Source organism: Mauremys mutica, chromosome 2 (assembly GCF_020497125.1).
Source record: "Mauremys mutica isolate MM-2020 ecotype Southern chromosome 2, ASM2049712v1, whole genome shotgun sequence".
Taxonomy (NCBI): domain Eukaryota; kingdom Metazoa; phylum Chordata; order Testudines; family Geoemydidae; genus Mauremys; species Mauremys mutica.
In genome coordinates, this window is record NC_059073.1 from 280,200,748 (window position 1) to 280,224,649 (window position 23,902).

At 41.2% G+C, this 23,902-nt stretch overlaps 1 protein-coding gene across 2 annotated transcripts in view; it reads right to left on the reverse strand.

Annotated features, from left to right (window-relative positions):
• Positions 1 to 23,902, reverse strand: part of GALNT11 (polypeptide N-acetylgalactosaminyltransferase 11) — an 83,640-nt gene that overhangs the window by 24,400 nt on the left and 35,338 nt on the right. For both annotated transcript variants that reach the window (XM_045005738.1, XM_045005739.1), the window contains exons 5-10: positions 18,341 to 18,466; positions 13,736 to 13,985; positions 10,343 to 10,460; positions 7,570 to 7,722; positions 4,349 to 4,567; positions 921 to 1,025 (exon numbers count right to left, since the gene is read on the reverse strand). In XM_045005738.1, coding sequence (XP_044861673.1) covers positions 921 to 1,025; positions 4,349 to 4,567; positions 7,570 to 7,722; positions 10,343 to 10,460; positions 13,736 to 13,985; positions 18,341 to 18,466 — 971 coding nt within the window. The remainder of the gene's footprint in view (positions 1 to 920; positions 1,026 to 4,348; positions 4,568 to 7,569; positions 7,723 to 10,342; positions 10,461 to 13,735; positions 13,986 to 18,340; positions 18,467 to 23,902) is intronic.

The following is a 23,902-nucleotide window of genomic DNA, read 5'->3' on the forward strand; positions in this document are numbered from 1 at the left end:
TGCAAGGAGGACAGTGGACAAAGAAGCAGCACATACATATCGTGAATCCCCAGAACTAGTTAACAACTGACTGTCTGTAGCAGCTCTTAGGGCTTGTTTTCACTATGGGTGTAAGTCGACCTAAGTTACAATACTAGTCACGTAGATGACGCAGTTTAGGTTGACTTACCCCGGTGTCTTCACTGCACTGCGTTGATGGGAGGCGCTCTCCGGTTGACTTCCCTTACTCTTCTACCAGGGTCAACCAGAGAGCGCTCTGCCGTCAATTTAGCGGGTCTTCACTAGACCTGCTAAATCAATCCCTGCTACATCAATTGCAGCAGCAGCGTGGATAGTGAAGACCAGCCCTTAGAGTCAAAGGAATGTCAGCCTTTCCACGAGGGGTAACCAAAGTGGAGCCCATGAGCCATATGCAGTTCACAGTAATACCAACCCACAAAGACAACAGCTCTCGGCATCCGATGCTCCATGTTGACCAGAGCAGGCTGCTCCGCATAAGACTAGGGCCTGGTCTACACTAGAAAAATCAGGTCACTTTAATTACGTTGGTCAGGAGTGTGAAAAATCCACACCCTTGAGTGACGTTAAGCCAACCCCAGTCCCTGTGTAGACAGCAGTAGATCGATGGAGATATCTTCCGTCCATCTAGCTCACCGCCTCTCAGGTGTCTACTATAAAGCAGCTGTGCCACTATAAAGTTTTAAGTGTAGACACACACATGAGTGTAGTATGATGGGATTTGCAATCTACACGGTCAGCACTTGCACACTGAAGAAAAAGGTACTTTGCAGCTGGCTCCTTTTCATTAAAATTAGGTGCTGCATTAGGCTCCTTCTCAACAGCACAGCATGCTGGCAATTTGGAAAGTCTGGAAAATCCTTACTTGAATTAATGGCAGCAAGCCAACATCGATCACCTACCTGGTTTTGATCATTGTAGTCACACTCCCTAACCACGACTAGTCCTCCTTTCTGACTTGGGTGACCCTGGGCAACCAGACATTTGTTGGTTTGAAGGTGATAAAGCTGTGAAAGGAAATGATGATGCTTAATTTATACCATCATTAAAAGGCAGTAGCAGAAGGAACATTTGGCAAGTCTTCTAATAATCCGTATTTCCTAAAACTCCTCATATGCTCACAAAGAAACACCTTCTTCCCTTTTCACATATAGGACATTCTGCTTTTTAAATTAATATTTTAGTATAAATATACTTAAACACTTTAATTTTATTTTCAAGATCTGACAAGTTCCCCCCCTGCGATTTGGAAGTAGTGTGCACAAATGACAGAATTTTGCCTGTTGTGTTTGTGTAACTCAGTTATTCCCCACCAACTCCATCCTTTCTCTGAACAGCAGAGGTCACAGACATACTTTCACTCCGGATATTTAATGGGTTTTCTTTCTAGCATTCACAGCAATTACAAAAACATCAAAATGCTTTTGCCTCCAGCCCCCACCACCTTCCCTGCTGGATTCACTTAATGCAAGTGACTTTGTGCCACCGGATTTCCAAAAACTTCAGGAATTGAAAATCTACCTGGTCTTAACTACGTTAACTTAATTAGGCCAATGGTGGGGTTTCAATTTAGAGTGTAAAACTTCCCATGTCTTTCAGATGAGCTCCCAGCCCAGTTTCGATGCATTGACTATAACCTGAAGTAGAATAACCTGGAATTTGGGGGTTTTGGCCAGGCTGGGATCAAACACTCAATATGTGGCTGCATATTGAAGAAAGCCTACTACTGTGATGAATTATGAAGCTCCTAGTAGCTGCTCAGCTGCTCTCCTGGTTTTACAAGAGTGCCCTCCTACCCAACCCTGAATTCTGCTGATGGTCATTTGGTCAGCGGTCCCTGAAGTAGCTCCGCATGCTCAAAGGCTTTTATTCTGGTTATCTGGCTTCAGTATGATCAACGACAGAAAAAAAAGCTGATCTCCATTTTGGAGCTGAATGTAGACGAGCTTTCACAGCCTTGGACTAGTGAGCCATCCTGAAAAATGAGCCAATTTTGCCTTGGATAAATGCATGCAGTTACTTCGGCTTTTGTCTTATTACTAGACTATTCCTGAAGAAAAAAAAAATCAATATTTTATTATTCTTTAGATTTATAAAACCAAAAGGCATTGCTATGAACACTCTAGACAATGCTAACAGATACATAAATCCAGAAAGAAATAGCTACTCTGTAGCATGACACTAAATAATCAGGCAGCACAACAACAAACTAAATTCCATTTTTCTCTGAGCATCACCCCCAGCAATATTTGCTTCTTCAGATGCCCTAAGATGCTATGCCCTGCAGCATAAATAACTGCTACCACTTTGCTGATTTGCACTACACATCTAAATCAAATAGATTACATCCCTTAGAACCCTCTCAATCAAGGACTTTAGGGCAGATCAAATTTTGAATGTTAATCACTCACCAGTAGCTCCTTAAATTATGTAACTTACGTGGTTTTAAAATGATGCGTGTGTGTCATCAGTCATGGACCACTAGTATTTGACCATTTTTATGATACTTCCCCAGTTGGCTAACAAGCACTGCTCCTTTCCAAATTAGTTTTTATATTATAAAGGTGGGATTTGGAGTAATTTATTCTGAATCCTTAGGAGTCTGGCACACCGGTGATATTGGCTGACCATTCTGTTCCCCGGGCCTCTTGAATCAGTTTATATCATGAATTAGAGCCAAAGCTGACTAGCCACCCACACAATATTGAGCACACTTATCAAACCCCGAAGACTCAAGCTGCAGGACTTTACTTAGATTTGGCAGTACACTGCCCTGTTTATTCAAAGGACATAGAAGGCTACCCTCTAAACTGAAGGGAAGGAGATCCTTGGCTACAGAGAAGGTCCCTCACTTCATTTTGAGATGTTCAAAAGCCTTGAATAACCTCATCCAAAACCAACAGTATTCCTTCAGCTAAGCCTTCATCTGGGAGTAACCAAAAAGCCATTATCATCCTCCAAAGGTAAAAAGAGCGACAAGAAAAGTGCCTAAGGCAGGTTGGTACATCTGCTGTATTTAGAACAAGCCAGACATTTCATTTTAAAACATACAGTGGTCCAACCAGGTACTGAACTGAATATGAAAATAGTCTACAACTGCTTCACTGCTGGACTCAGCTGTAGCTCCTTCTACAGTGAAATCCTAGTGATTTCAAAGGGACTCTGCATGAGCACAGGTGTTCACTTGATGATCACCTGCTCTGTTCATTCCCTCTGAAGCACATGGCACCAGCCACTGTCAGAAGACAGGATACTGGGCTAGATGGACCATTGGTCTGACCCAGTATGTCTAATCTTGTGTTCAGCATGCAACAGCCTGCAGGATTGGGGCCCTACACTGTAACAGCTGCATCCATTTTTTAAAGTTTACTGTTAAATATTGCAGACTATGCTACGTTGTCCTGTTTTGGGGTGGGGTGGGGGGCATGTTTACATATTAACCAAATTACTTATTAAATTGGTTTATGATCATCAATGGGAGGTTCCCACTTGTCCATACCTAAAATAAGAATTACTTGAGTCTCCTACAGCTCTCTTGCACACAGAAAGATTGACAGATGTTCTATGGAATCTGGAGTCATTCCTGCTTTTTTGGAAAGTTTAAAAAAACTGTACTGGGCCAAATTCAGCACTGGCGAAAGCAGGTGCAACTCCAGTGATTCTTGCATACAAATCCATAAACCAAGGTCTACTTAGTAAGAGATGGATATGCACCATTTTAAAAGTCTATCACCATATCCTTCTTGGTGGTGTTTATTGCTAGGTTTCCACTAATACACCAAATACTTTCACTGAACATCTGAGAGTAAGATTTCTCACTTGGCCTCACCTTATGGGTAAAGAGCAAGAGGCATTTTCAGTCAGATGTGACTTTCCATCTTTGCAAAAAAACTGTTGAATAAAATTATTGACTGAGGAAAGCTAATTACATTGTACATCCATGATAAACAAAGAGTGTGAAAGTCTCGGGGTAGGTTCTTCTCAACCCAAATCTACTCTCAGAACCAATGGTCAGTCATGAAAGTGTCCTACATAGACTTTAAAGCTGAAAAGCCTCAACAAAGGGAAAGACATTGCTTCAGTACAGTACCATCTGAAAAGAACCTGGCTTACATAAGGGGGCCTTTTCCAATTTACCTCTGGATAAATATACAAAATTTGTCATTTTCAAGACAAAACTAACTTTTATTACAGCATACACCAAATCACCTACTGTGAAAACAATTTACTGTACTTACTTCTATGTGCACCATCACATAAGTTTCAAAACTACCTAAAAAGAGCAGGGGGAAATCGAAGGATTTTCTAAAGAAGTTGAACAGTGTCTTACCCTTCCACGCCGCAGTATTTTAGGTCGTTTTTGCCCTCTGTTAATAAAAACTGGTTGCTGAGCTTTGGCATTGGGCCCAGATATTTGCATCTCTGGGTAGATATTATCTAAATACCATTTAAATGACTTGCAGTTCATTTTTTTCCTCAACTCCACACGGTCAGTAATGTTTCCATAATTCCTGGCCCTTAGTTCAGGTCTTAGAGCAAAATACTGTTCCTACATAGAAAAGAAATAGGAGAAAATATCCAATCAGAACTATTTACATTACTTCTAGTACCAATTTTAAAACAGTGATTAATCCAATGCATTAAACTACATACCTGTTCCATTTAACCACTGACGTAAAGTATTAGTTCTCTGAAAATTGGAATTAGAATCATAGAACACCAGGGTTGGAAGAAATCTCAAGCGGTCATCTAGTCCAACCCCCTGCTCAAAGCAGGACCAACACCAACTAAATCATCCCAGCTAGGGCTTTGTCAAGCTTAAAAATTTCTAAGGATGGAGATTCCACCACCTCCCTACGTAACCCATTCCAGTGCTTCACCACCCTCCTAGCGAAATAGGTTTTCCTAATATACAACCTAGACCTCCCCCACTGCAACTTGAGACCATTGCTTCTTGTTCTGTCACCACTGAGAACAGCCGAGCTCCATCCTCTTTGGAACCCCCCTTCAGGTAGTTGAAGGCTGCTATCAAATCTCCCCTCACTCTTCTCTTCTGCAGACTAAATAACCCCAGTTCCCTCAGCCTCTCCTCGTAAGTCATGTGCCACAGACCCCTGATCATTTTTGTTGCCCTCCACTGGACTCTCTCCAATTTGTCCACATCCTTTCTGTAGTGGTGGGGGGCCCAAAACTGGACACAATACTCCAGATGTGATCTCACCAGTGCCAAATAAAGGGGAATAATCACTTTCCTCGACATGCTGGCAATGTTCCTATTAATGCAGCCCAATATGCCATTAGCCTTCTTGGCAACAAAGGCACACTGTTGACTCATATCCAGCTTCTCATCCAGTATCTTAAGTGCAGGACTCTGCATTCGTCCTTGTTGAATCTCATCAAATTTCTTTTGGCCCAATCCTCCAATTTGTCTAGGTCATTCTGGACCCTAGTACTACCCTCCAGCATATCTACCTCTTCCCCTAGCTTAGTGTCATCCACAAACTTGCTGAGGGTGCGATCCATCCCATCATCCAAATCATTAATGAAGATGTTGAAAAAACTGGCCCCAGGACAGACCTCTGAGGCACTTCGCTTGATACCAGCTGCCAACTAGACATCAAGCCGTTGAGCACTATCCACTGAGCCCAACGACCTAGCCAGTTTTCTATCCACTGTATAGTCCATTCATCCAGCCCATACTTTTTTAACTTGGTGGCAAGAATACTGTGGGAGACCATATCAAAACTTTACTAAAGTCAAGGTATATCACGTCCACCACTTTCCCATAGCCACAGATCCAGTTATCTCATCACAGAAGGCAATCAGGTTGGTCAGGCATGACTTGTTCTTGGTGAATCCATGTTAAGTGTTCCTGATCACCTTCCTCTCCTTTAAGTCCTTCAAAATTCCATAATGTCATTTTAGAGTCAATGTTTATTGTGCCTCTATGATCTCCATAACAAATGTGTTTGGTTTACAAGTCAAAAAAAATGATTTATTGTCTAACTGCCAGACATGCAAATTTAGGGCTTGTTCTTGCATATGAATGATGTTATTCATGTGGTGAGTCTCACTGACTTCAACAGGACTACTCATGTGACTGGAGATATTCACATCCACATGCATTTACAGGGCAAGGCTTTTAATCTGGGCTCTTGGAATTAAGATGGGTTCTGTCCTTATCCTGCCTCATCCCTAGTAATAAAGATTCAGAGGCTAAATTATGCCCTCAGTTATACCTGTGCAACCCCAACAGAGGTGCAATGAGAGCTAATGAGATTACACAATATTAGGGATAATATGGCCTGCAGAATCGTTATTACTGGTGATGTACCAAAAGGAAAATTCCCATGTTGATTCTCACATCCTAGACTGAGTTTTCAGTTAAAACAGAAAAGACACTGTCTGTAGACTAGGCTAATTTCATATGCATTCTTTAGGATACAATAAGCATGGAACCCTGACACTTCGCTGGGTAAATCTGCACTTTAAATGATGTCTGGAATGACAGTCTAGTGCTATTTTTAATCTTCTAGTCTTCTGTCCAACACTAATTAAGACTATATATCCATCATTACTGAGATACTTGTTAATTATGAAGATGCCTGCAAAGTTAATATCACTGAAATTTCTGCAGCATGTACAAAGAAGCTGTAAGAGCAAGGCTAATACAATCTAGCACAAGGCATATCATGTATATAGTGAAATGGAATCCAGGGCAATTGTACACTGTCATAGGAATAAATTAGGTTAGACTTTTCTGTATCAAATATATAATTCTGTATATTATTGTATCTGTTCCTTTTTTCAATAAAAGTATTAATGAAGTGGGATATTCAGTGTAGTCATCATCGTATCCTTGAAAGTGTAACTATGATATTTTGCTTTTTTTGTATTGCATATTTGTATCTCATATTGCATAAATACATAATTTACAACTCCTCATGAATGTAAAAATTAAAATGCAATTTTTACTATTTCCCTTTTTCTGCTCTATCATATAGTAATTTTAATTATTTACTAAATGCTGCTGTTGAACTCTTTGCTGAACAAAGAGGAAAACAGACCATCTACACTAATCTTTCTACGTCTCTCTTCTATATCATTCATCCCACTACAGCTTCAGTCAATATCATTATCTTGGCACTTTTATTATATGTATAAGCATGGAAATATCTTCAGACCTGCCTTCCATCCCTAAATCTGCTGTAACAAAAGACCCTGGCAGGTTTCAGAGAACAATGTGGAAAACTCCATAGCTGATACAAGAAAAAAAGGCACAGAACTGAGGTAGAGTACTCATACAATCAGAAGGTGAAGTCCTTTTTGGACAGGAAATGGGATTAGCTGATGCCTCTAGTCCCTAATGCTGACCTCAGAGGCCAAAAAGACATATAGAACTTAGGAATTTCTGAGTATCTCACACTAAGAAGGCGAATCACGAGTGAGAATCATGCAGAGATGGTATCATTAGACAATGGAAGGTATGTGTTATCATAAACAGGAACAATTCAATTAACACTTTTTCAAACGCTGTAATTTTTGTCTTACCTTATATTCATCCATCCACACGTGTGCCAGGCGCAGAGAGTTATGTGCCATGGTATCCTTCCCTCCCGGCGAGCCATAGGGGCGCCTTTTACGGAATATGTGTCCCACCCTGGAGCAAGGGATGATCAGAAGTCTACCTCCACACATCCAGATCTGTCCACAAGAAAGCAGAAGACACCTCACTATAGAGTAAAAAAAAAGTTCAATACTTTTTTTTTTATAAGGGAATAATTATGGTAGAATTGTGTATGCTCAGTATTCAGTTTTTAAAGGCTCGTCTCTCCATCAAATCAAAACCAAGTTCCTATGGGTGGAAAGAGGCAAGGCTTTACTCTTTGAAAAAGGCAATTTTCATATCAATTTGCCTATATCACCTTCCTGCCACTTTTTAGGGTTGTTCAAAATAAAATGTTGCAAGCAGTTTTTAAAAACATCGCATATTTTCTCCCACTCTCCTTTCCATTAGAAAGAGCCACAAAGTTTTTCAAGCTTTCAGTATTTAGTTTTCAGACAAAAGACCAAACATAGAACATTTCAGGACAAAAGCGAAAGTTTAGAAAGTTATAGGTGACAATACAGGTTAACCCAGTACTGCAGACAAGGCTTAAGTATACAGGTCCAACCCCGATAGCGTGGACATAGCGATACTGGTATAGAAGTGCTTTATAACAGTATAGCTATTCCCATACAGGTAGGGCACCTTTATACCAGTATCACTGTGTCCACACTAGGACTTGTACAAGTATAACTATAAATTGGTTTAAAAAAAAAATCACACCTCTCACAGTCATACTGGTATAACTTTTAAGTGTAGACCCTAGAATGGACTATTTATTTATTATTTATTATTACTAATAAGGTTAATTATTTAACCTTGACTTCAGCATCCCTACTGTTCCTGCTACCGTACATGTGTGCACACAGTAACCTGTGTAACTGACTAATCAGGATGATGATCTATCTCCTGTCCATTTCAGAGTATCCCCAAAAACTTAATAAGTACATTTTTTCTCCACCTTAATATAACAACCTCTGCTAAGCAAACGTTAAGTCCTATAAGTGGTTGTTTGCAACAGGTTTTCCATACGTGCTGTATGCAGACACATATACATGTGTGTGACATGTAATCCCTTTTGGGTGCAGGAATTAAAATGTTTGCCCTACTTTACCTTCTCTCTGGTAAGTAAAATTCAGGCATTTTAAGGCCAGAAAAGACCAGATTGACGATCTAGTCTGACCTACATAACACAGGCCAGAGAATGTCAACCAATAATTCCTGCATTAAGCCCGTAACTTCTAGTTGAGCTAAACACCTGTTTTAGAAAGATATCCAATCTTTGATTTGCATCTTGCTTCCATTCTGAGTTTTTCCTAACTTCAGCTTCCAGCCACTGGATTTTGTTATGTGTTTGTCTGTTATACTAAAGAGCCCTTGACTCTCAGAAATCTTCTCCCAAGTAGGTACTTACAGACTCATCAAATCACCTCTTCACCTCCTCTTGGATAAGATAAATAGATTGAGCTTCCTAAGTCTCTCACTGGAAAGCAGATTTTCCAGGCCCTAAATTCTTCTAACAACTCTATTCTGAATCCTTTCCAATTTTTCAAGTAGGCATGCTGTACTTGGACACAGTATTTCAGTAACAATTTCATCAATGCTGTATAGCGGTAACCACCTCCCTCCTCCTACTCAATATGCTCCTTCTTATACATCCAAGGATTGAGTTAGGCCTGTAGCCACAGCATCACCACACGAGCCCCAATTCAGTTGGTTTTCCACCATAACCCCAAATTTGTTTTCAAAGTCACTGATTTCCAGTGTTCAGCTCAACATCCTGTAAATGTGACCTATGTTCTTTGTCCCTATCACGACTCAATTTGCAAACAGATTTGTTTGAAGTACTTTTATTTTGTGCAGCAGGGGCTAAGAAACATTTGCCAGTGCTCATTTCCTTAATAAGTCCCTGCCTCATATTTGTCCATAGCTAATGACTGAATCAACATTCCTTATAAACTCAAAGGTGCCTACTACTACTTGTCTGAAAGAAGTTCAGAACAGTTTAATTATTTTTAAATCTCTACCCTGTGAGCAAAGAGGAGATAAATGTAAAACAAGCCTAATGAACCAACTACAGTAGAACCTGCTGACAGTAACTTTCTGCCCATCTTTCTTCAACAGCTCTGAGACTAATCTTCTGCATGATCCCTAATTTGTACAGTACCTGTCTAAACTGTGTTTCAAGCTCCTCTGAGGATTCTAGCATGTGTGTAAAGCCCCTATAAGCCTACAGAAATGTTATATAAATAAACCTGTTTATATTAAACGGTTGAATCTGGCAGCTTGAAGTCGAGACAATTTCACAAACTGAGTTAAACGTTGTTTCACACAGTGTACCTGCCCGTGTCTCCTCCTGCCAAATTTGTCGTTTTATAAACCATATTAAGCGTCTCTCTCTCTCTCTCCATATGCTGTGTGAAAGACCCAGACAAACAAAAGGGGAAAATGTAAAAGTGAGTAAAGATAAGTGCTATAGAATAAAAGTCAAAAGGGAGAACATTTACCCCCAATTTAAACTTCCAGTTACAATCAAATTAGTTGTAACAGTAGTGGGTCAGAAACTTCAGAATGTTATTTTGTAAGCTGAAAGCATCCTTTGAAAGGAAAATGAAGGCCCCATATAGCTTCAATATGCAAATAGCAATTCCAGTGCTACTGAATCTCTGCTCAGGTAAGGGAACAAGTAAAGCACCTACTGTAATACAAACCAATTACCCGAAATGATATTTCTAGATTTTCTCCTCCCCAGATGTCCATACCACTATCATACTGTCCAAGTTCATTGAAGTATTCTCTATCCATAGCAAACAAGCCCCCTGCCATAGTAGGTGACCTAGAAGAGGAAAAAGTTAAAAATGAGTTCCCATTGTCTACACACTCATTTTAATAAAAAAGTTACTCTAGCTTAATCATCAAGTCCCCAGTCCTATTACTGGATCCGGATGGTTGAACCCTATTGACTACGACTGCAGGATTGAAGTTATCAGATCAGGTCTCAAAAGATCCTATAATTTATTTATTTTTAAAGGAAAGTGTATAAATATGATCTGCGATCTCTCACTGTTCCATCACATAGAACTGTACAACATACATTTATTTGATGTGTACCTTTAAATAGCACTAAGTTAGTGCGAGCGAGGTACCTTTTAGTTTGTGCCCACAGCACCCACACGGGGGAGTTACAGCATAGTATGCTAGTGCACACTGCCATCCACACACCCGTTGTCCAAAATGCAGGGCTACGAAGACAAGCCCTCAGTCTTCCTTCAGACACAAATAGCTGGCTGCATAGAAGCCAAATTACTCTTTTGCAATGAGATCACCAGCGTAAGTGCACTGCAACCCTGCCTAGTATCCAGTCAGATTATATTTTTGGCTCTTTAGCTCTGATGCAGTACCTACATTTTCTGGTTACTTGACTATGTTGCTCTTGATCTGAAATGTATGGATGTACTTGCTCATTATACGTACAAATGTACAGTGATGTGTGTACAAATCAAAATGATTGTATATCTCCCCCTCATGAACAAAGGGCTAATATAGGCTGGTCCTGACCTGACTGGAGAAAAAAATAATACATTCCAGTGTACACTGTAGTTACTGGTATCATCTGAAAGTAGTAATAATCCCCTTTCTATGTGAAACAAGGATCAAGCTTAAAGTACACAACCCAATAAACCTAATGGGGTGTAATTAAATTATTTATCTTGTCTCACAAGCTGAATTTAAAATCAGGAGTACTGATGTTCCCTCATCATTAATAAAATCAGCAGGTTATCCCCCAGTTGTTATAACTCTTCTACAGTTGAGTATTTGTTCTCTCCGGAGGTTTTCCAGTTCTTTGTCCCTTCTATGCAATGCCTCTTATGTAGCATTTTTACTATAGCAATATATTTTGTAAACATCTGTATATTAGTTACTATTCTACAACCTACATCCTAAACTGCTCCTGTATGACCAATACCTCTTTTTATAAGCAGGAAGTCCCTGTCTGCTGTTGCCCTGGCAAAGTGTAAGGTGTGGGGGGGGGGGAAGGGAAGAGCAGTCCATGCAAACATGCCATATGGCAGTGGCTAGACACAGGCATTCCACAATCCTAGTCAGTAAAAATGCAATAAAAGTGTCCAGGGTAAGCAGCCCTAAGTCTGGATTCCCCTGTTTGTTCGGACATGGTCTTCTGCTGTAGGATTCGTCCCTCTAACATCTGGGTAGAGAAGAATCCAGAACATTTGGATTATGAAGGTTCTAAATAGATGACAAAACAAAAAGCTTTCCATTAGGTGGAAAGTGATATTCAGAGATTTAAAAAAAACTATTTATAGAATATTGTTTAAGCAATGCGAGAGCTTCTCTAAATAGGAAAGTCATGCTCAAACTCAGGAAATTTTGTCATCGTAGACAATGGGACTCCATTTAAGTATCAACGTTGTCTCTGGGCTCAGTCCCAGAATCCTTGGAAGATAGTGGTAGCTCTGCCTACACAGAGGACTACATCTTCAGGCATATGGTGGATTATCTCTAATCAAGGTTCTTAATTTAAAATTCTCTTTGATGGATCTTCTCCAGTTTTCTCCCATGTGTCGTCTTCTTCTAACTTCAGAAATACCTGCAGTGATCTTTTCCCAAATAGATTATTGCTGAGCCAGTTTATTAAGAAACAACATGAGAAGTTTCTTGGCTTCCTTAGATCAAGCCTTGTGATGGGAAAACCCGATGTGGAAAATCTGATGCACACAGTCTTCAAATCACAGCAGAAAATCCAGTGTTGGAGCCGCTTATGTCAGCTTGAAGCATTGTTAAATTCACATTCTAGGGGCAGAGGAGGATAAGAACACACAGCCAGGTTTCAGAGCCCATCCCAGCAATAAAATGTAATAAAGCACTAACATTCTGCCAGAAATTAGTTTAATTGTTTTGATGAACTTAAAGCTTCCTTTTTATGAAGTCAACCTAGTGCCAATGAACAGTGCTGGATTAACAGCCCGAGAGACTGAAGACCTCTAAACTAGAGAGTATATGCAACATATCAGCTTCTCTACATTGCTCTGCCAACTTCAGCCTTGCTCTTGGAGGGATTTCCCTGTACAAGCCCTTTCTACTTCAGTGCCTAGTGAATATCTGCCCTCTCTGCTAAGACAAAGTTTCCAAAGGTGGTGGCAATTTTATAACATGGACACATCCAGAAGGAATTGGACTGATACTGTTTATTTCTGATAGGCCACCAGACACCTATTGTATGGTAGAAACATCCAAGAAAGTGCTGCCAAGTCCTAGTGCTCATCTTTACTCAGGCTTTTGCCTTGAAGCATGACCCTGGGAAGCACTTCAGGCCGGACTCAAAGGGTTGACCATAGAAGGTTAGATGATTTCAACGCATTCACCACAAAGCTCAATGGCGTGGCTAATGGTTTGAGGCAGCTTTTGCATCCATGCATGATGAAGTAGAAAGCTTTATGCCAAGATAAATGCTAATCTAAAAGAAAAAAAAATGTAAAAGCTATCTGAACGGAAAGAACGGAATCTTGACATGAAAGCTCTTGAGTAAAACTGGTACAACAGTTCTATCATTGACCACGACACTTGCCTTCTTGTTACAAAAAAATGAAAGAATTTTCCAAAGCTAGCATTTCGTTAACATTTGGCCCCGGAAGTTCCAGAGCTCATGCCAGATGGATACGCAGCATATCACTATGGCACAGTTGATAATCAAAATAACCATCATTAAGGCAAACATACCCCAATACATAGTTCTAATATTATGGTACTGGATAGTACATATTTAATACAGAATAGCCTGTAAACTCTTCACACAGATCACATCTTATCTGTCCGTAGAGCACCATGGCAAATGTGGTGCTATATAAATCTCTAAAAAGGTGTTTTTCTTGCCCTTTAAAAGCAGGCAAATTAGGCTAGGCTAGCCTTTTCCTGTTGTTAAAGTTTAATTTTCTCTTAAACTAACTCAATAAAAATGAAGAGACAGACAGACCCATGGCAATGTAAGTCTCTGCTTTTAAAGATACAAGTCTCATTTATGAGCTGGTCTCTATTTACCACATGTTACTTATCATTGTCAGCTTGCTTCCCAACAGGCAGCAAAAATCTTACTTGATTGGCGCAGTGGCTCCCTCAGGTCCTTCTAATTCTGACAAAGGAACAAGATCCCATTTAAAGTGCAGACCCCAGTTGAACCCTCCACGCACAACTGGGGAAGAGCTGTAGATAAGCGTGTCAGCGCTGATTATGTCAATCACAGGGCACACCACTGTCTTGCGGTCTTCTCTGATTGGAGTCAGCAGAGGTTGTAGCCACATCTCATTCACTTCACAATGGCTGTCCAGGAACACCAGCACTTTTCCTGAGAAGAACAAAAAACATACAAAATATGCAGGTCTGTGATAACACTAAACATATATACACAAATTATTTCTATCAGAGGACTGAAAGCATACACAATGGAGGAAGATATAATCCCAGTCTAGAGGAGATGACTATCTAAAGAAATCCACTGGGATATATTGCATTGTAAAGACAGCAGCACTTTTACAGGTATTGGTACCAAATATATCAACTATAGATGGGGAGGGGGGGGAATACAATCTCCAAATAAAACCTTGATGGTAGCAATCATCTGAGTCCACTGCTGCTAAAGGGTTTCCTGCAGAGAAATCTTACCGTCTAGCCTGAAGGAGCAGAGTACAGAACTTTACTATCGGCAATAATACTGATTACAAAGTAATATATATAATTCTACATATACTGCACAGACTGTGAGAGAAGCACAGTGCAATAACAATAAAGGGAAGCACTTCTGACTCCCCTGCTGTGAAAATGAAACAACTCTTCTTCCACCCTCACTCTAACAATTTTTAATTACTGCATTTATTCTGCTCCAGCTCCCATTAAAGTCCAAGGAAGTCCTTGTGTTGAGTTCAATGAGACCTGGATCAGGCCATTAATGCAGGTATTTTTCGCAGCTCAAAGAGGTTCTCCACCACCCTGATAAGGCCCAGAGGATTCTCTACCACTATAAACTTCAACACCAATTCTCAAAAAGCCAAACAAAGAAAGCATCCCCTTATCTGACAGCTGGACATGAGTAGCCAGAGGGGTGGAAGACTCTGAAGAGCAGATATCACAAGCCAATTAAGTACCAAAAGAAACTACCAAAAAAGCTCCACAAGGAGTGTTGCACAGTCTCACCCATGCAACAGAGAATCCATGGAGACCTTAGGTATAATGCAGGGGAAGGTAATCAGAAGACACTCATGGTCTGATAAGCATATAAGGAACCTCTCAAGAAGAAAATACCATTCATTCAGCTAGTTCACAGACAAACTTAAGTTTCACATTATCAATCTTGGCTATTCACATTTAAAGTAATTTCTTACTCAAATGTGCAGTTATTCATAACATTTCCTTTGGCAGAGTTTCATATTTTGGTAAGCATTTAGCCAGATTCAGTGCTATACTGCCATACACACACACAAACTTTATACATATATGAAACAAATACACACACAGACCACTTAAATTCCAAGTCTGAGCCTGACCACACACCAGTTTTACACTGGTGTATCACATATCCATGGAGTTTAAGGCCACAAGGGACCATTATAATGATCGAGCCCTATCTCCTGCATAATACGGCAACAGAATTTCAAGCCTGTCAAGAGAAATCTGGGATCCCGGTGCGTCATATTTGCTGCGGCCCCACCCCCTCCTATTTGATTTTATTTGCACTGATGTTAGACATTTTGGGGATCCCCTTGAGCTCAGGGTCCCAGCACAATTATCCCCTCTTTGTCCTCTCTCATCAGCCCTGCACCCAGTAATGTGTGATGTAAGAGCAAAGTCAGGGCCAAAATTATTAGGGCCAGATTCTGCTAGTCTTACTCACATTAAGTAACACCCTACTCACTCCTTGTAAGAGCCATCAGTTTGTGTGGGACTATTCGCCGCAATTAGAGATGTTAAAATCTGGACCATTGGGAATAAAAGAGCAATCTCCAGGTTTAGTCAGTGTAAAAATTATTCTGAAATTTTATTTTAGAAGAGAAAAACGATGTGATATTGGGATAATTGAGCAGAGATGGGAGAGGACTTGATACATATCATGGTGAAGAGAGTGGTATATGAACCAGATACAGAGAGAGGTAACAAGTAATTTTCAAGTCAATAACTTATTAACTTCAATAGTGGTTTTCTTCTGGATCATGCTATTACAATGCTAACAAGTAACAGACTAATTTAGAAATTATCTTGTAGCACACAGTTTCTCACATGCCAAAGAATTTATCCATGATGTACATTAATATAAAATATACCCTGGGTACATAAAGCACAGATATATTCTATCCCAATTAACTGCTGTAATGACAACTGAAATACCACAGGTGAGAAGTAGCTCAACAATGCATGTGAATTAGGAGATTACTCAGGAGTTTTTCTAAAGTGCCTTAATGAGAAAGCAAAATACCTCACAGTTGTCAAGCTGTCACTTGAGGCAAAGTATTCTGCATGTACGTTATCCAATATATAATGAGCTAGGCTCTCAAGTTGGAGAGGGAAAATCCTACACTGTTTTACCAAAGTTCGTGAACCACTGTTGCTCTTCCCAATTAGAGCAAATTAATCTAAATTAATTGAAACACATTTACTGCAAAAGTAAATTGCCTTATTGTTTTAATTTTGATAAGATTTAAAAGGGACACCTGGGTCAATTTGGGCCCCAAATTTAGATTATATAAAAAGGTTGAGGTTTTTTGTTTTGTTTTTTTTTAAAAACACATGCAGAGGCAAAATTCTGCCTTCACTTACACAGTGTAAATCTGCTGAAATCAACTCATTTATTCTGGATTCACATGCAAGTGAGGGCAGGTTCTGGCCAACACTGCTAAGTACCGACTAATCTTTGTGCCTCTTGTTTCTTGTAGGGGGAGCTAAAATACATGAAGGGTGCTTAAAAGGTATTCAGATGGTGGACTTCCATGACTCAAGCTGAAAGCTTCAATTTATTTTCTTCATTAGCAAAAAAATTCTTTATTTTCCCATAAATGAAATCCCTGCTACGTGTAAGAAAGCTAATTATACGGAACTTGTGTGAAATACAATCTGTCAACACCACTTCTTATGACCGGCTGCTTGAGCAGTCAGCACTAAACTGGGAGGAGTGGTAGATTCCCTGGAGTGTAGGGATAGGGTCCAGAGTGACTTAGATAAATTGGAGGATTGGGCCAAAAGAAATCTGATGAGGTTCAACAAGGACAAGTGCAGAGTCCTGCACTTAGGAAGGAAGAATCCCATGCACTGCTACAAGCTGGAGACCAACTGGCTAAGCAGCAGTTCTGCAGAAAAGGACCTGCAGATTACAGGGACGAGAAGCTGGACATGAGTTAGCAGTGTGCCCTTGTTGCCAAGGCGGCCAACGGCATATTGGGCTGTATTAGTAGGAGCATTGCCAGCAGATGGAGGGAACCAATTATTCCCCTCTATTCGGCAGTGGTGAGGCCACATCTGGAGTACTGCGTCCAGTTTTGGTCCCCACACTACAGAAGGGATGTGGACAAATTGGAGAGAGTCCAGCGGAGGGCAACAAAAATGATCAGGGGGCTGTGGCACATGACTTATGAGGAGAGGCTGAGGGAACTGGGGTTATTTAGTCTGCAGAAGAGAAGAGTGAGGGGAGATTTGATAGCAGCCTTCAACTACCTGAAGGGGGGTTCCAAAGAGGATGGAGCTCGGCTGTTCTCAGTGGTGACAGAACTGGAAGCAATGGTCTCAAATTGCAGTGGGGGAGGTCTAGGTTGGATATCAGGAAACACTATTTCACTAGGAGGGTGGAAGCACTGGAGTGGGTTACCTAGGGAGGTGGTGGAATCTCCATCCTTCAAGGTTTTTAAGGCCTGGCTTGACAAAGCCCTAGCTGGGATGATTTAGTTGGTGTTGGCCCTGCTTTGAGCAGGGGGTTGGACTAGATGATCTCCAGAGGTCTCATCCAACCTTAATAGTCTATGATTCAGGTAAAGCCAGAGTCATGATCTACTTTTGTTTTATAGGAAAAAACTGTTCCCTAATCCTGCCCAGGTTTCCAAACTCAGCAAAATGAAAGAATGATCACATCCAGTGGCCACTTACTCTTCTCAAAGCTTCCCTTTCATTTATTATGTACTGAGTATGACTCTTTTGAAGGCACTTCATTTCTAGCAAGCTGCCATATCTTGTGTGGACAGCTTTATTTGAACAGTTAAACCGGTAAATGCACTTTAACCTAGGAAGTTTTTAATCCATCGACTGCCACTGAATAAAGCTGGAGTAACTAAATACAAAATAAATACCGATACATTTTGTAGGAAAGAGTATCAAGATGGCTCAGTGATTTTTATCTGAACTGACATGAGCTCAAACACACATAAAAAACACCAAACAGTGAAAAATAAGTGATGCTAAGGACTGACTTATAGGAAATCTGACCGATTCTCTGCCCCTTATCCATCAAGAGATTGCTGTATAGGCAGTAAGTTCAGTCCACTAAAGGAAAGCAAGTGCATCACATTACTCAACATCATCCCCTTTACCTAAACAAAAAGCACTACTGATGATCACCATATGGAATATGTCAGATACTCCTTGGCTGGACGGATTGTGGCTACAACACAGGTGCTGCCTAGGTGTATGGTGAAAGGATTAAAGGAAGGAAAAGACAGGGTATACCTGTAGCATGAGATGCTCCAATCATTCTTCCTCGAATCAGCCCCTCTCGCTTTTCATTTCTTACCAGCTTTGTGTTTCTTGGAAGATTTTTTTTGATATATTCTTCTAGGTCTTTTTTCAACTCAACTGCAAACAAGAGAACAAATACAGGAAGCAAATTTAGTCATAGCTTCACTGCAGTTGCATGTAGAATAAAAACAGCAAAACTGTGTAGCATGCAGAGTGATCGAAAAGCTCCTTTAGAAGTTCTACACTTTGTTAGTTGACAACCTTCAACATGAATTCTATTCAATTTCAATGAAGTCATTCCAGGTAGTACACCCAGTCCTAAATCCCCTTGCCACTTTTTGTAGCTTTGCAATCATGTTATCCTATTACGTGTTTCTCTTTCCCCTGCTGCTGTGTGAGACATCTATGCAACAAAATGGCAACTGGCTATACAGGGAAAAGAATGTAACTGGCCATGTGCTGTGTGCTGACAGTGCAGCCTATCATGCTGACCAATTTGCCTCAATGTTTCCTTGTTCCTGTATAGATCTGTCTGTATCCACCTACTGTCTCTTGTTTTATACCTAGATTGTCAGCATTTTGGAGCAGAGACCATCTTGTTTTGCTCTGTGTTTGCACAGTACCAAGCACAATGAGGTCCTTGTCTATGACTTGGGTTTCTAGGTTAATGAACACAAAAAGGAATATTTCTCTCTCTCTAATCTCTTTCCAGTGTAGCTGTCTTAGGTGTTTATTTGTAGCAATAGCAGATAAATCACACAACTGTCCGAAAGTGTTGTAAGTTAGCAGTGTCCTACAAGGATCACTACACTAAAATAAACTTTGATGCCTTCGAAGGGGAAAACATCTATCGTCAACTCAACAGGTATGGATAATGAAAGCATTGGTCCATCTTTTTCTCTGCTTTTGCAAAAAAAAGTCTCACAGATATGCAAAGTAGTTTATGACTCCGATTGCAAATGGTCACCTTTCCAGAACCTAAGGAGGATCAAAACACCCCAGACAAAGCACATGCTTTGGAAGGAGAGCAGAAATCATTATTATAGCCTGTAATTACTACTGTAACACAAGTATATAATGATGGTAAGAGGCATTGTACTTCCTCAATCTTTTCAATGCCAACCTTTCCCACATAAAGGAAAGGCAGGCAGCAGGCTACGGTCATTGGGGAAAGGGACTGATGAAAGCCATAATACTGGAGAAGAGTAACTGAGCACACAGAGACATGGAAAAGAACAAATGAAGTCATAGTGCAACAGCCAGCCAGCCGGGATATTACAAGGACCAGAGTTAGCTAGACATCAGTTATAAAAGAACAGCAAAGTCATCATCAACAGGATTAATACATCAATGGAATGGATGAAGAAGGCAAAATGGAGCATTCTTACAACGAACGAAGCACTTCTTTATCAGGGAGATGGTCAAGAAGCAAAAAAGGAATTCCTGATACCGTCTTTATATATTATACAAACAGAACAGTGACCATACTGTGTCAGACTATGGTCCATCTGGCCCAGCATCCTGCCTCAAACAGTGGCCTATACCAGAGCTTCAGGGGGAGCATGCAGAATAGGGCGATTACAGAGTGATCCACCCATCTTCACTCCTGGCTTCTTAGGGGATGTCTACACTGCAATGTAAGTCCATGCTTGAGCTCAGAATCCAGCCTAAACCCCCACCCCCTTCCATCTACACTGCAATTGCACTAAACCAGGACTCAGACCCAGCTTGAGTCAAGCCAGGAGCCAGGATCTGAGCCCTATTGCTTTGCAGTGTAGATGCAGCCCCGCTTGATTCGGGTCCTGGGAATCATCTAGAAGTATCCCACAATTCCATGGGACAACTTTTTTAGTGCTTTTTATCCCAACAACCTGCAATCCATTGTATTGAAAAAAGAACTCACACACACACACAGGCAAATGGCAGCAGTTCAGGTCCACATTCACCCCTTCTCATCTGATCACCATTCTGCAAGCACACCATCAGAGAGCCTCCTGGGTTTGCAACAGAGAGCGAACCAATCAAGCCTTTGCAAAGCAAGTGGCTTCCTTGTCACAGGAGCACTGCCAGATTTTGACGAACCTCTGGTGCAAAGCCCATAAAATTGTGGACTTCAGAAAAAGCACTGAGAATGACCAGCCATAACAGCAAATAGTTAAAAAGCTGGCAGCTCTGCAGATTTTCCGGACAGGTGATCAGTGCAGAAAGCGCATGAAGAGGCTGAAGAGTGAGTGCAGGAAGACAAAAACTGCACATCAGGGAACTTGCCCGTTTTATGAGGACTTTGACTGGATCCTGGGCAGTGCGCCCAGCACAGAGCCAACCATGGTTCATGGTGACCTGGTCAGCCAGGATGATGCCCTGCTGGCCCCTGAATCCAGCATGAAGGCTGACAGGAGCCAGCAGCAGGCTCCCAGTGAACAGCATGAAGTGACTTTAAATGAAACCAGACCCAGAGCAGGCTGTGGATGAGGCTCAACTGCAAATTCTCAGTCCCTAATTGGAAGAACTCTTTGATCCTCTCCCGTGGAACAGCCCACTACAGAGCCTGCAGAGAACCTGGTAGAGACAGAAGCTGCCCCAGAGCCTGGAAAGTGTATGACTCAAAGTGTACTATTACCGTAATGGAGGGACTTCTGCTGTAAGAAGCAATGCAAAAATGATAAGACCCAGCTACCAGCATTTAGCCACTAATGGCTGACTATATCACAGCACCCAGGCCTCCCTCTCCCCCTCTTCCTCCTCCCAACCCACCACATGGAGCTCAAAATGGTGACTTGGAATTTCAAACACTCATCAACAGCTGTAAAGGTTATTTTAAATGTTGTCTCAGAGGTTTGCTAGGGTCATTTGTGTTTTCCTGTCAATAAGATGATATCACTCCTCCTGGGTCCATGCTATCGCCTGTGTGTGTGAGAGTGAGAGAGAGAAAAAAAAAACCAGTATACTATTTCCAAATCTATTCCTTTTCAATTCGAGTGTAGTGTCAGTTATTTCTCAGAACTGTGCCGGGTGGAGTAAACAGGCAGATTTCGGTGTGTTTGCGTGCAGCCATAACAGGGTACGCCATATGTGAGCTAACACAGCATCATGTTAATTCCCTCATGGCTTCTGACCCAATCCTGCCTGCTGATAGCTGCAAACTTTTCCCGAAGCAATAACTCCAGGTAGTTAGTCACACTGCTGGGAAGAGCATATTTTCCAAGCCCCCCAGTATAGCTGACTAGCTCACTCCACTCACAGATGTGCTGTTCAGTGACTATTAGTTGGAATTCTGCTGCATACACTGCAGGTTTTCCTCCAGCAGCTTAGAATAACATCTCCCTTTGCCAATAGAGCACCACAAAAACTGTTATGTCTTCCAAAATATGAAAGGCCTGAAGTGATAGAAAAAACATTTGCAGAGAGGGCACTAAACACCCCTTCATACGGCAATCAGTTATGAAATTTTTATGAAACAGAATAAAGGTTATCATTTTAACCTTACCATTGTCTCTGCATTTCTGTAACTGCGATTAACCAGGCTGTGTCCAGAGACTGTAGGAGTACTGATGCATCCCTTTCACAATGTGTGTTGGTTCAGTTTAGGAATGTTACATTTTATGCCCTTGAGATTCCACAATAATTAACTCTATGCTCCTTCACTGAGCTACTTTAGACAATAACCCTCTGTGTCTTGTCCTGTTTCAGGCCCCTCAACTTGCCTGCCGTTCTTCAGGAACTCCGTCCCTGGCCCAATGTACCTTCCCGGAACGTTCCAAAAGGAAGCATTTCCGTGACGAAATTACAGAATCCGGTTGATGCTCTTGAGAGGACAGACCAGCAGGTCCAGTATCAGAAGAAGAGGGACGAAAGATGGGAACAACGGCATGCTGACAGGCAGGAGGAAAGTGAGGATCACCGCCCAGGTGAAGGACAGGTTTTCAGCAAGGGAGCTGGCAATTGCAAAGCAGTTCCACTAACCCTGAAGTCCCAGTAACCCTGAGCTTACACTGCGGTGTAATCATACCCTTAGAGAGACAAGGTGGGCGAGGCAATATCTTTTATTGAACCAACTTCTTTTGGAGAGAGAGACAAGCGTACACAGAGCTCTTTCTGTCTGGAAAACATACTCATTGTCACAGCTAAATGTAAGGTGGAACAGATTATTTAACATAAACAGTTAACACATTTCAAAGGATCATTCAAGATGATGTGGCCAGTTAACAATTCTCCCGTCATAGGGGAGAAAGGAGGGAGGGGAGGAAGGCAGCTGGCGGGGAAGAGGAGTTGTTAGTGGGTTATAGACGGCCGTAATAAGCCATATATCCAGTATCTCTATTCAGTCTATGTTTTTTAGTGTCTAGCAAAGTTATGAATTTAAGTTCCCAGACTCATCTTTCAAAGGTGTTGTGCAGATTTCCTCTAAGAATGATGACTGAGAGGTCAGAAGAGAGAGTGATCACTTTGTGAAGTGCTCATCTACAGGTGACAGGCTGTTTTTGTCTTATTTTCCTGTGTGAGGTACACCACATTTGTCATAGACACGTGTAGGACCCCGGGATCTTGAAAGATGTGTTGATCATCATAGCAATGAAATGTGTCTACAGGTTTTGCATCTGTTGTTCTGGCAGGATCTGATGCTGCTTTGAGATGGTGTCCCCTGGTCTGTGGGGAGGAAGCTCATCATTAGAAGCAAGGAGAGGGTTGGTGGCTTCTGGCGGTTAGAGGTTTAGGGTCGCCCCAAGCATGAGGTTGCATTCCTGACCATCCTGTCTAATAGATGGATGCAGGGGCATTGGAAAATTTTTTATGGTGGGGGTGCTGAAAGTGGAAACCATGTCCCTGCACCTCTAGTTCCAGTACCCCTGGATGTACATGGAGCGCAAAATTGTCCATTCACATGAACAAGGCATTTCTTTATAAGGGAGATAGTGAAAAAACAAAAGGAATTCCAGCTAGTATCTTTACACATTATGAGACTTCAATAAAATCTTATGGATAGCGGATGGGAAGGAAAAGCTGTGAAATACCATGACATCATCCCAGACAGTGAATATATTGAAAGAGCAATAGCTTGTGACTAAGGCCTTCTTAAAACTTCTATAAGAGACACCAGCTGAGTAAATCAAAGGTCTCTATGCTGTCTGCCTCAAGGATGCTATCTGTCCCTGGTCTTAAATATGGTACAATATGCTAAGGAAGGAGTAGGAGCGATGGGTTTTGAAGGAAATCTTATAGAGAGTTAGGGATACTCAACATGTGTCATCCCAATAATACTATATAAATGAGTGAGACAGGGCTGTACAAAAAACAGATGAACTTATGAATAGGAACGAAAACTATTGCCTAAACTATTCTTCATTTGATCTAGTATCCCAGGGCAGAGATGGCTATAAGGTTACAGGAAATGGAGAACTCATATGATCAAATTAAAGCAGCAAAGGTTAAACATCAAATTTAACAGAGTGAGGACAAAGGCTTCACATGAGGCTCTGTGGGTGGAGAGAATAGCAAAGAATGCTCCCACCTTTCCCAGTCCCCAGAAGTCTTGGTCCTGCCAAGGAGAAAACA